The following is a 13,878-nucleotide window of genomic DNA, read 5'->3' as shown; positions in this document are numbered from 1 at the left end:
GGAGTCACAGATGGTAGTCCTGGTGACGTAGCTCAGGTTCGGAAGCCGAGATGATATCAGGCGGGGTCCGGAACCTCAGGAGCGAGATGACGGGTCACCGCAGGGATCCGAGATGGTACGGACTGTCAGATGGCAGACGGACAGTGTGCGGGGTTCAGGATACGGCTGACTGGATGGCGAGGCAGGTACGGCTCTACAAAGAGAGATAGGTGAGTACAGGCACATAAACACCAGGAGACCTGACTCCTAGCTCAGGGAACACGAAGATCAGGCCCCGCCCCCTTGGACAATAACCCCCTTTATACCCAGTACCTGTTCAACCTCATTTCCTGTTAATGGACGCTGGCCCTTTAAGAAAGGGTCAGTGACCGCGCGCGCGCCCTAACGCGCATGCGCGCCGCCCGGGTGCCAGAAGCCAGGGAAGGAGGCTGAGAGGAGGACGCAGGAGAGCCGGCCAGGTCCTGAGAAGCCGTCGGGCGCCGGGATCGGGGACCAGGGGGCCTGGGACGGACGGAATCCGGGGGCTGAGGAGCGGGCAGCGTGGCAGGTGAGCCGGGGAGCGGGGGTGAGGACCCGGGGAGCGTGACAGTACCCCCCCCCCACGCCCCCCACCCCGCAACCGGGACATGAAGGCACGGATAAGAGGAGTGCCCACGTTCTCCCTGGGCTCCCAAGACCTATCCTCAGGACCATACCCTTCCCAGTCCACCAGGAAGAACTGCCGACCTCGAACAGTCTTCATGGCCACGATATCCCTTACCGCATAGATGTCGTCATCGGCAATAGGTGGAGGGGCCGGACTGGCAGCATCGGAGAAGGGACCAAGGATAACCGGCTTGAGCAGGGAGACGTGGAATGAGTTGGGTATCCTCATCGTGGCCGGGAGCTGTAGCTTGTAGGAAACCTCATTGATCTTGCTGAGAACTTTAAACGGCCCAATGTAGCGAGGACCCAGCTTGTATGATGGTATCTTCAGGCGGACGTACTGGGAAGCAAGCCAGACGAGGTCTCCAGGAGAGAAACACGGAGGGTCCAGACGTCTCTTGTCGGCGTGTCTTTTCATCCGCAGGGAAGCACGCCCAAGGGACGATTTGACAGAGTCCCAAATGTTTGCAAAGTCACGGGCTACTGTATCTGCAGCAGGGACATCCGAAGAGGGGGATACAGGCAATGGGATGGAAGGCTGAAGCCCGTAGACAACATGGAAGGGAGAGCTGGAGGACGACTCACTGAAGTGGTGGTTGTGGGAGAATTCAGCCCAAGGTAGAAGGGCGGACCAGTCGTCATGATGGGCATTGACGTAGTGACGTAAGAAAGAGGTCAAGATTTGATTGACCCTCTCTACCTGGCCATTAGACTGAGGATGGTATGCAGATGAAAAGTCCAGAGTCACTCCCAGATGGTTACAGAGAGCCCTCCAGAAGCGGGAAGTGAACTGAGTTCCTCTGTCTGATACGATGTGTAATGGAAAGCCATGCAAGCGGAAGATGTGTTGTATATAGGCGTCCGCGAGTTCCTGAGCAGAGGGCAGTCCAGCCATAGGGACGAAATGGGCCATTTTAGAGAACCGATCCACCACGACCCATATGACTGTGTGTCCGGATGACAATGGCAAGTCCGTAATAAAGTCCATAGCTATGTGTTGCCACGGAACTGAGGGTATCGGTAGAGGCAGAAGACGGCCATAGGGCAGGTGTTTGGGCGTCTTGTTCCTGGCACAAGAGGAACAGGCAGAGACAAAGGCGGCGACGTCAGTGCGAAGGGATGGCCACCAGTAATGGCGTACAATCGCACCCCATGTTCTCTTCTGGCCTGCATGGCCGGCTGTTTTTGAGGCATGACCCCAGTGTAACACTTTTAGCCTGTCGGTCTCCGAGACATAGGTCTTCCCGGGTGGTATTTGGGCCAGAGTGACGGGAGCCACCGGAACAATCTTGCTAGGAGGGATGATAGGTTGGGTAGTCTCTTCCTCCTGCTCCATGGGCATGAGGGACCTAGACAAGGCATCGGCGCGTACATTCTTGTCCGCGGGTCGGAAGTGGAGCTGGAAGTCAAACCTGGCAAAGAATAAGGACCACCTGGCTTGCCGTGGGTTCAGTCGCTGAGCGGACCGCAGGTATTCCAGGTTCTTGTGGTCCGTGTAGATGGTCACGGGGTACACTGCTCCTTCCAGGAGGTAACGCCACTCCTCCAGAGCTAGTTTGACCGCCAATAATTCTCGGTCACCGATGGTGTAATTCCGTTCAGGTGCTGAGAAGCTCTTAGAAAAGAAACCGCAAGTCACCATCTTCCCGGAGGAGGATTTTTGCATGAGCACTGCTCCGGCTCCTGAGGAGGAGGCATCCACCTCCAAGGTGAACTGGCGGTTTAACTCCGGTCGGTGGAGTACAGGAGAGGAGGCGAAAGCTCGCTTCAAAGAGCAAAACGCGGCGTCGGCCGCAGGTGACCAGTCCTTTGGTTTAGCCTCCTTTTTGGTCAAAGCGGAGAGAGGAGCAGTCAGGGCGGAGAAGTGCGGGATAAACTGGCGGTAGTAGTTGGCGAATCCCAGGAACCGTTGGATTGCCTTCAGTCCAGAAGGGGGAGGCCAGTTGAGTATGGAGGAGACCTTCTTTGGATCCATCTGCAACCCAGTACCCGAGATGATGTATCCCAGGAAAGGAAGAGAAGACTGCTCAAAGACGCACTTCTCATATTTGGCGTAGAGACGATTCTCTCTCAGTCTTTGTAGAACCAGCTTTACGTTCTCTCTGTGGGTCTGGAGGTCCGGAGAGAAGACAAGGATGTCATCCAGATAAACTACTACACAGAGGTAGAGGAGGTCCCGGAAAATGTCGTTCACCAGTTCTTGGAATACGGCAGGAGCGTTACACAGACCGAAGGGCATCACGCAGTATTCGTAGTGCCCGTCGCGAGTATTAAATGCGGTCTTCCATTCGTCCCCAGAGCGGATACGAACTAGGTTGTAGGCACCCCGAAGATCCAGTTTGGTGAACACACGGGCTCCTCTGAGCCGGTCGAACAATTCGGGGATGAGCGGTAGGGGGTACTTGTTTTTTATGGTGATCTGATTCAAGCCCCGGTAGTCAATGCATGGGCGAAGGTCACCCTCTTTCTTCTTAACGAAGAAGAAGCCTGCTCCCGCAGGAGAGGAGGATCTCCGGATGAATCCCTTTGCCAGGCTTTCCGTGATGTATGTGGACATGGCCCTGGTTTCAGCTGGAGACAACGGATATATCCGTCCTCGAGGTGGTGTTGTTCCTGGGAGCAGGTCGATGGCGCAATCGTAGGGACGGTGTGGCGGAAGTACCTCAGACTCCTTCTTGTCAAAAACGTCCGCGAAGGACCAATAGGCCGAGGGCAGTTCCGGTAGGTTCTCTGGAGCCGGGGGACGTCGGATTGGTTGTAGGGACTTTAGACATCTCTCATGACAGGCAGAGCCCCAACGAGTGATTTCGCCAGTACCCCAGCTGACTGATGGTTCGTGTGTCCGCAACCAAGGAAGTCCCAGCAGGATTTGATGGGACATGTGTGGAAGGACGTAGAGAGCGATGTTCTCGGTGTGCAGAGCACCTATACGCAATTCCACCGGCTTGGTGACCCAGGAGATGGTATCAGAGAGGGGTCTCCCATCCACCGAGGCAATCACTAGGGGCTTATTGAGTGGAGTAACAGGCAGCTGGTACTTGTCCACCGTGGCCTGCTGGATAAAATTGCCTGCTGCTCCGGAGTCGAGGTATGCCTCAGCCGTGAAGCGCGTCTCTCCTGTTGACACTTGTACCGTCCACATAACTGGGTCTGAGAGAGTCCCAGCACCTAGGGTGGCCTCTCCTACCAACCCTAGGCTTTGGAGTTTCCCGGCCTTTCCGGACAGGAGCGTAAGAGATGAGTGCCCTCTCCGCAGTAAAAGCAGAGGCCTTTGGCGAGCCGCTCTGCTCTACGTTGGTCAGACTGTCGTACTCGGTCAACCTGCATGGGCTCGTGGACAGGAATCCCAGCTGTTGATGAGTGAGGCACAGAGGACTTCTGTGGAGGAGGGGAGTGCCGTACTGCACGTCTCTCACGATACAGCTCTTTGGAGCGTTCCTGGAAACGAATGTCCACTCGAGTGGCTAGGGCAATCAGGGCATCTAGGGTGGAGGGCACGTCACGGCCCGCCAACTCATCCTTGATGCGACTCGAGAGTCCTTCCCAGAAGGCGGCTGTCAGGGCCTCATTATTCCACCCGAGTTCAGAAGCCAAAGTACGGAAACGGATGGCATATTGGCCCACCGTCAGTGTTCCTTGACGTAGGCGGAGGAGGGATGAAGCAGACGCAGAGGCGCGTCCCGGCTCGTCGAAGGTGCTGCGAAAGGCCTGCAGGAAGTCTTGAAGGTTCTTGGTCATGGGGTCCTCCTTCTCCCACAAGGGGTTCATCCACGCCAGCGCCTCGCCCTCCAGATGAGACATTATAAAGGCGACCTTGGCTTGGTCAGAGGCGAACAGATGTGGCAGCTGCGTGAAATGAAGGGAACACTGGTTTATGAAGCCCCTGCAGGTCTTGGGATCTCCAGCATAACGAGGTGGTGACGCCAAACGGAGACGGGAAGCATCTGAAAAGGCTGCCACTGGTGCGGGAGCCATGGCTTGCCTAGCTGGGGACCTGGGTGCCGCAGGCGTCATTGATGCTTGTAACGTGTACAGGCGGGTGTCCACGGAGGTCATAAATTGCAACATGCGGGTCTGGACTTCATGCTGACGTTGGAGTTCCTCTTGCAAGGCCGCTAGTGCTGCAGCGGGATCCATGGCCTGATCTTACTGTCACGGCCGGGCGGTCGGGCAGACCCAGGAGGTGGATCCACTGGACCGAACTCGAAGATGGTGGTAGGGAGTCCGGCAGCTGAAGCACTGATGGGCAGCAGAACAGTCCGTGCAAGTGAAGGCAGCGGAGGAGTCCCTGGGACCACGGAGTCACAGATGGTAGTCCTGGTGACGTAGCTCAGGTTCGGAAGCCGAGATGATATCAGGCGGGGTCCGGAACCTCAGGAGCGAGATGACGGGTCACCGCAGGGATCCGAGATGGTACGGACTGTCAGATGGCAGACGGACAGTGTGCGGGGTTCAGGATACGGCTGACTGGATGGCGAGGCAGGTACGGCTCTACAAAGAGAGATAGGTGAGTACAGGCACATAAACACCAGGAGACCTGACTCCTAGCTCAGGGAACACGAAGATCAGGCCCCGCCCCCTTGGACAATAACCCCCTTTATACCCAGTACCTGTTCAACCTCATTTCCTGTTAATGGACGCTGGCCCTTTAAGAAAGGGTCAGTGACCGCGCGCGCGCCCTAACGCGCATGCGCGCCGCCCGGGTGCCAGAAGCCAGGGAAGGAGGCTGAGAGGAGGACGCAGGAGAGCCGGCCAGGTCCTGAGAAGCCGTCGGGCGCCGGGATCGGGGACCAGGGGGCCTGGGACGGACGGAATCCGGGGGCTGAGGAGCGGGCAGCGTGGCAGGTGAGCCGGGGAGCGGGGCAGAGGACCCGGGGAGCGTGACACTTATTCTGTTCTCATTCTGTGCCTGTTCTGTGTATGTTTTGTGTCTTTTCTGTGCCACTCTGTGCCTGTTCTGTGCTCAATCTGTGCCTGTTCTGTGCCTGTTCTGTGCCTGTTCTGTGCTCAATCTGTGCCTGTTCTGTGCCTGTTCTGTGCCTGTTCTGTGCTCATTCTGTGCCCGTTCTGTGCTAATTCCGTGCCTTTTCTGTGCTCATTCTGTGCCCGTTCTTTGCTCATTCCGTGCCTGTTCTGTGCTCATTCTATACCTGTTCTGTGTATGTTCTGTGTCTGTTTTGTGCCTGTTCTGTGCCTGTTCTGTGCTCATTCTATACCTGTTCTGTGTATGTTCTGTGTATGTTTTGTGCCTGTTCTGTGCCTGTTCTGTGTCTGTTTTGTGCCTGTTCTGTACCTGTTCTGTGTATGTTTTGTGCCTGTTCTGTGCCTGTTCTATGCCTGTTCTATGCCTGTTCTGTGCCTGTTCTGTGCCTGTTCTGTGCCTGTTCTGTGTATGTTCTGTGCCCACTCTGTACCTGTTCTGTCTGTTCTGTGCCCACTCTGTACCTGTTCTGTCTGTTCTGTGCCCACTCTGTACCTGTTCTGTCTGTTCTGTGCCCACTCTGTACCTGTTCTGGGGTCATTCTGTGCCCCAGTCTTTTCAGAAACAGCTGGCAGAGATCGCCACCAACCGCAAGCGTCTAGAGGAGGAACGAATAAAGACTCTGCGTCAAAGGATCCGGAAAGATCTGGAGAAGGAGATGGAGGACGTGCGGCGGAGCTGGAAGACGGAGTCCACTGTGGCTGTGGAAGAAGCGCGTCAGGAGGAGCAGAATCGGGCGGAGAGGGAACAGGAGAGGGAGATACGGGCAGTGAAAGAGGCAGCAGAGGTAAGAACCTGGTGTGTACCAAAATAATGTGGGGACTGAAGAATGTGTCCAAAAAAAAATCTTCCTCAAAACAGCGCCGCACTAGTTTATAGTTGTATGTGGCATTGCAGCTCAGTCCCATTCACTTCAGAAAAAAAGATGCAGTTTTCCACAGTTGAGGAGTGAAAGTAATTTTTTTAGAGGGGCCATAGAGCGCAGCAGAGACATAAGTGGTCAGGGCAGTATGACCTCTAGTGGTCAGGATGGTGCATAGATTGATGGAAACATCCCCCGCTCTTATTTAAGAGCAGGAATCAGGCTACGTTGATGATAAATGCCTGTTTTTTTATTTGCTGACCTCAATAATGGCAGAATTGAGTGGAAACGGAAACTCGGGGGTGGGACTTCATTATGACTCCACCTCCATGTACACGCCCCTGCCCACTGTACCGATTAATACATTGTATCAGCTATAGATCCTATTAGATAGAATTACACTATTACTGACAGCTCTGGGGACTACTTGTCACGTTAGGCATGTGAAAGTACCACGTGTACGGCGACAGGGAAGGGAAACCCTGTGTCTAGAGAAGGGGTGGGAGGTGACCCCTAACCAAGCCTACCGCTAGCCCCTGGCTCCCCTGCCCACCCAAGATAGTTTCCACACCTATGCGCCGAGCAGGATACCTGGCCCTGGCTGACCCTGAACTGGGCCCTAGGTAGGGAATGGATGGAATGAGCACTTAGTCAACCCCACTAAGCTCTAGAGAAGACAAAGGGTGCACAACCAGGGGAAAGTGAACAAATAACTTATCTCCAAGAAGACTTGGCGAGAGAAGCAATGACAATGTATCTTCAGATGAATGCAAGCCGACTGCTTGCATCCGAGGCCTGTATAGGTTATTAACTCTATCACCAGCCAACACCAAGGGGAAATGTGGGTATTTAAAGACACAAGGGGAAGTGATGATTAACAGCTGAAAGGTGAGGATATCCGCAGGGTCCTAAAAGGAAAGGGATAACTCCCAAGCAGAGAAGATACATAGGATACCATTTACACCACAGCAAGAAGAATAGAAGGTCAGGGAGCAGTTTGTGCAGACAAACGCTGCGACCTTCTTCAGCCGGACACCACAGGACTGTCTGTCACCCATGACACACCCGTGACACTGCTGTACCTATCATCCACCTCTGCTTATTCTCAGATATATTACAAGGAGCGTATGAAGGAAGCTGTATCGGAAGCGATCGCCGAGGAGCGGAGACAGTCCGAGCTGCTGAGGGAGTCACTGAAAAAGCGGCATGAGGAGGAACTGAAGTCATTTCAGGATAAGTATGTCCTCCATATGCCTGACCCTGAGACGGCATGACTGCCTCTATACAGTAGCCCCCACGTTGGTGATTCACCATTAATTCCTATGGAGTACATCACGCATTTCGAGTCTTGTGGCTAGATTTACTATAGGCTTAGTTGCCCTGGATATACAGGACTAGTGTATATATGTACAGTGCCTACAAGTAGTATTCAACCCCCTGCAGATTTAGCAGGTTTACACATTCGGAATAACTTGGCATTGTGACATTTGGACTGTAGATCAGCCTGGAAGTGTGAAATGCAGCAAAAAAGAATGTTATTTCTTTTTTTATTTTTTTTTTTAAATTGTGAAAAGTTTATTCAGAGGGTCATTTATTATTCAACCCCTCAAACCACCAGAATTCTGTTTGGTTCCCCTAAAGTATTAAGAAGTATTTCAGGCACAAAGAACAATGAGCTTCACATGTTTGGATTAATTATCTCTTTTTCCAGCCTTTTCTGACTAATTAAAGGCCCCTTTACACACTGAGACTTTCAGCGATCCCAACCTGGCCGGGATCACTACAAAGTCTCTGGTGAGTCTCTGGTGAGCTGTCAAACAGGCAAACCTGGCCAACGACGCAACAGCGATCCGGACCTGCAGAACGACCTAGCTAGTCAAACACTGGAAACGAGCGATGTCACAATGTCTGTCAATCACTATTCTCTGTCAGTCGGTCTCTCCCTCTCGGTCTCTATTCTCTCTCTGTCGGTCCGTCACTATCTCTGTCCCTCTCTCACAGTCTGTCGGTCATTTTCCCCTCCTCTCTCATACTCACCGTTCCCCGGCGCGGCGCTGCACGGCGTTCACACTGCTCCGGCGGCTTTTACTATTTTGAAAAAGCCGGCCGCTCATCAAACAATTTCGTATTCCCTACTTTTCCCGCCCACAGGCGCCTATGATTGGTTGCAGTGAGACACGCCTCCACGCTGAGTGACAGGTGTCTCACTGCACCCAATCACAGCAGCCGGTGGGCGTATCTATACTGTGCAGTGAAATAAATAATTAAATAATTAAAAAAAACGGCATGCGGTCCCCCCAATTTTAATACCAGCCAGATAAAGCCATACGGCTGAAGGCTGGTATTCTCAGGATGGGGAGCCCCACGTTATGGGGAGCCCCCCAGCCTAACAATATCAGCCAACAGCCGCCCAGAATTGCCGCATACATTATATGCGACAGTTCTGGGACTGTACCCGGCTCTTCCCGATTTGCCCTGGTGCGTTGGCAAATCAGGGTAATAAGGAGTTATTGGCAGCCCATAGCTGCCAATAAGTCCTAGATTAATCATGTCAGGCGTCTATGAGATACCTTCCATGATTAATCTGTAAATTACAGTAAATAAACACACACACCCGAAAAATCCTTTATTAGAAATAAAAAACACAAACAAATTCCCTCATCACTAATTTAATCAGCCCCAAAAAGGCCTCCATGTCCGGCGTAATCCACGGACCTCCAGCGTCGCTTCCAGCTCTGCTGCATGCAGGTGACAGGAGCTGCAGAATACACCGCCGCTCCTGTCACCTCCACGCAGCTAATGAAGACAGCCGCGCGATCAGCTGAGCTGTCACTGAGGTTACCCGCTGTCACTGGATCCAGCAGTGGATGCAGCGGTGGCCGCGGGTAACCTCAGTGACAACTCAGCTGATCGCGCTACTCACCTCAGTTGCTGCGTGGAGCTGACCGGAGCGGCGGTGAGTAGCGTGATCAGCTGAGCTGTCACTGAGGTTACCCGCGGCCACCGCTGCATCCACCGCTGGATCCAGTGAGAGACCGAGAGGGAGAGACCGACTGACAGAGAATAGTGATTGACAGACATTGTGACACATAACTCGTTTCCAGTGTTTTAAGTCCTCTTTAGACACTGAAACTTTCTAGCGATCATGCTGCACAGCGGGACACAAAGGACCAAAGAATGGTCCTGAACGATTTGTAGTGATCAGCAACTTCACAGCAGGGGCCAGGTCGCTGATGTGTTTCACACACTGCAATGTTGCTGGGGAGGTCGCTATAACGTCACAAAACCGGTGACATTACAGCGATGTCGTTTGCGATGTTGCAGTGTGTAAAGCCACCTTAAGACCCTCCCCAAACTTGTGAACAGCACTCATACTTGGTCAACATGGGAAAGACAAAGGAGCATTCCAAGGCCATCAGAGACAGGATTGTGGAGGGTCACAAGGCTGGCAAGGGGTACAAAACCCTTTCCAAGGAGTTGGGCCTACCTGTCTCCACTGTTGGGAGCATCATCCGGAAGTGGAAGGCTTATGGAACTACTGTTAGCCTTCCACGGCCTGGACAGCCTTTGAAAGTTTCCACCCGTGCCGAGGCCAGGCTTGTCCGAAGAGTCAAGGCTAACCCAAGGACAACAAGGAAGGAGCTCCGGGAAGATCTCATGGCAGTGGGGACATTGGTTTCAGTCAATACCATAAGTAACGTACTCCACCACAATGGTCTCCGTTCCAGACGAGCCCGTAAGGTACCTTTACTTTCAAAGCGTCATGTCAAGGCTCGTCTACAGTTTGCTCATGATCACTTGGAGGACTCTGAGACAGACTGGTTCAAGGTTCTCTGGTCTGATGAGACCAAGATCGAGATCTTTGGTGCCAACCACACACGTGACGTTTGGAGACTGGATGGCACTGCATATGACCCCAAGAATACCATCCCTACAGTCAAGCATGGTGGTGGCAGCATCATGCTGTGGGGCTGTTTCTCAGCCAAGGGGCCTGGCCATCTGGTCCGCATCCATGGGAAGATGGATAGCACGGCCTACCTGGAGATTTTGGCCAAGAACCTCTGCTCCTCCATCAAGGATCTTAAGATGGGTCGTCATTTCATCTTCCAACAAGACAACGACCCAAAGCACACAGCCAAGAAAACCAAGGCCTGGTTCAAGAGGGAAAAAATCAAGGTGTTGCAGTGGCCTAGTCAGTCTCCTGACCTTAACCCAATTGAAAACTTGTGGAAGGAGCTCAAGATTAAAGTCCACATGAGACACCCAAAGAACCTAGATAACTTGGAGAAGATCTGCATGGAGGAGAGGGCCAAGATAACTCCAGAGACCTGTGCCGGCCTGATCAGGTCTTATAAAAGACGATTATTAGCTGTAATTGCAAACAAGGGTTATTCCACAAAATATTACACCTAGGGGCTGAATAATAATTGACCCACACTTTTATGTTGAAAATTTATTAAAATTTAACTGAGCAACATAACTTGTTGGTTTGTAAGATTTATGCATCTGTTAATAAATCCTGCTCTTGTTTGAAGTTTGCAGGCTCTAACTTATTTGCATCTTATCAAACCTGCTAAATCTGCAGGGGGTTGAAGACTACTTGTAGGCACTGTATATATATATATATATATATATATATATATATATATATATATAGTACAGACCAAAAGTTTGGACACACCTTCTCATCTCTAGAACAACTGTTAAGAGGAGACTTTATGCAGCAGCCTTAATGGTAAAATAGCTGCTAGGAAACCACTGCTAAGGACAGGCAACAAGCAGAAGAGACTTGTTTGGGCTAAAGAACACAAGGAATGGACATTAGATCAGTGGAAATCTGTGCTTTGGTCTGATGAGTCCAAATTTGAGATCTTTGGGTGCAACCACCGTGTCTTTGTGTGACGCAGAAAAGGTGAACGGATGGACTCTACATGGCTGGTTCCCACCGTGAAGCATGGAGGAGGAGGTGTGATGGTGTGGGGGGTGCTTTGCTGGTGACACTGTTGGGGAGTTATTCAAAATTGAAGGCATACTGAACCAGCATGGCTACCACAGCATCTTGCAGCGGCATGCTATTCCATCCGGTTTGCATTTAGTTGGACCATCATTTATTTTTCAACAGGACAATGACCCCAGACACACCTCCAGGCTGTGTAAGGGCTATTTGACTAAGAAGGAGAGTGATAGGATGCTACGCCAGATGACCTGGTCTCCACAGTCACCAGACCTGAACCCAATCGAGATGGTTTGGGGTGAGCTGGACCGCAGAGTGAAGACAAAAGGGCCAACAAGTGCTAAGCATCTCTGGGAACTCCTTCAAGACTGTTGGAAGACCATTTCCGGTGACTACCTCTTGAAGCTTATCAAGAGAATGCCAAGAGTGTGCAAAGCAGTAATCAAAGCAAAAGGTGGCTACTGTGAAGAACCTAGAATATAAGACATATTTTCAGTTGTTTCACACTTTTTTGTTAAGTATTTCATTCCACATGTGATAATTCATAGTTTGGATTCCTTCAATGTGAATCTACAATTTTCAGAGTCCTGAAAATAAAGAAAACTCTTTGAATGAGAGGGTGTGTCCAAACTTTTGGTCTGTACTCTACATATATATATATATATATATATATATATATATATATATATATATATATATATATATATATTTATTTATATACAGGGTGGTCCAAAAGTAGGTGGACAGTATGTGTAATAGGGTTATCAAACATGGTGTAAAGTGAAACTGACTCAGTTGCCCTTAGCAGCCAATCAGATTCCACTTTTCATTCTTCACAGGCTGTTTGGAAAATGAAAGGTGGAATCTGATTGGTTGCTAAGGGCAACTGAGTCAGTTTCGCTTTACACCATGTTTGAAAACCATATTACACATGCTGTCCACCTACTTTTGGACCGCCCTGTATATATATATACATATATACACACACACACACACACACATATAATGTGTGTGTGTGCATATATATATATATACACACACGTATGTAGTGTCACTTTACTATATACCGCGCCTGCATTTCCTTCCCGGTAGGATTTGCACCGTACAGGAGCAGCTGAAATGCGTCATCCGGAACAAGGAGGACTACGCCTGTCAGTTTAAGGTATTTTACTGTTTACCTCTATACATAGGGCGTAGATTGTAAGCTCCGAAGGTCATAAGATCCTAGTCTGAGCTTCAGTTTGTTACTTTTGAATAATTACAGTTAGATTCTGAATTTCACTTCAGAGCTGCATTCACAATTCTGCAGTTTGTTAATGGAAACAGTCAGCAAGGCTGTTGACAGACGCATCCTTAGAATCGGATGTGTGCTCATTTCTTTTAGATTCCTGTACAACAATAGAAGAAACTGAAGGATCAGGGAATAATTAACGATTTCAGCTCTGCAGAATTATGAATGCAGCTCTGAAGTATAATACAGACTGTTCAGTTTTCTTTTTTGTTACAGGAGCTACAGCTGAATTACAAGCGATTTATCGACTTGACAGACTCTGCCCTTCACTCCGATTATCTCCTGCGGTTAATTCGCCTCGGAAAACCTCCTGGATTCGCCCACTGCGCCGTCCAGACAGAAATGGATGGCGATTCTTTATAAAGTTCTTGGTCTCATCCTATCCATACTGGAGCCAAGAAAAAATATATATATATATATTTTTATTTTGTAATTTTTATTCTCTATTTCTGTATTTACCATTTTTTACAAATTCCAGCATGCTGCAATTTACTCTGTCGCCACTAGAGGCCCTCAGCGCTCCACCATTTCCCTGATCATGTCTTATGCTCCAATCATATCCAGAGCTGCACTCACAATGCATTTTTTTTTTCAACACGTGATGCCTACACAGTGCCAGACATATGGACTACATCTCCCACAATGCACCGCAGCAGGCTCAGGTCACAGTTCAGGGAGCAGCACTTAAATAGGAGTTTACTGCAGCCTGAGAATTAACAGGATAGTAGCAGAATTGTGATTGCAGCTCTGGATGTGACTGGAAGATATAAAATCACATTATATATAGATTTCGCCTGTGTAATGATGCTGGAGCTGTGATTTACTGTAATCAGGTCTTAGAGGAAACATCCTTGTGTAATTATAGCGGAGACAAGTTTAATTATGTGACCCGCTCATTATCTTATTAACGAGTGTCAGATACGCTCGCTTCCATTATATACACGCCGAACAACGATCTGCGTCCTCTACGCTCTTATGTGTGATCACGAACGTATCAGTTTTCCATATTCAGGCTCGTTCCTAATTAGAAAAACATGGCTGCAAGCTTCCAGAAACAGCGCCACTCCTGGTCACAGGTTGGGTCAGGTATTACAGCTAGATCTGCAATAGCAGACATGGACGTAGACTTGTGTCTTTCAAGTACA

General features: G+C 50.4%; 1 protein-coding gene across 1 annotated transcript in view; it reads left to right on the top strand.

Annotated features, from left to right (window-relative positions):
* LOC142302129 (uncharacterized) overlaps positions 1-13,676 on the top strand; it is a 40,788-nt gene extending 27,112 nt beyond the window's left edge. The window contains exons 3-6 of the mRNA XM_075343211.1: positions 6,180-6,413; positions 7,598-7,725; positions 12,535-12,604; positions 12,950-13,676. Of these exons, the coding sequence (XP_075199326.1) occupies positions 6,180-6,413; positions 7,598-7,725; positions 12,535-12,604; positions 12,950-13,096 (579 nt within the window). The 3' untranslated portion in view covers positions 13,097-13,676. The remainder of the gene's footprint in view (positions 1-6,179; positions 6,414-7,597; positions 7,726-12,534; positions 12,605-12,949) is intronic.
* The last annotated feature ends 202 nt before the right edge of the window (positions 13,677-13,878 follow it).

This window comes from Anomaloglossus baeobatrachus, chromosome 4, assembly GCF_048569485.1.
Source record: "Anomaloglossus baeobatrachus isolate aAnoBae1 chromosome 4, aAnoBae1.hap1, whole genome shotgun sequence".
NCBI classification, from domain to species: domain Eukaryota; kingdom Metazoa; phylum Chordata; class Amphibia; order Anura; family Aromobatidae; genus Anomaloglossus; species Anomaloglossus baeobatrachus.
This window is presented reverse-complemented; position numbering and strand designations above follow the sequence as displayed.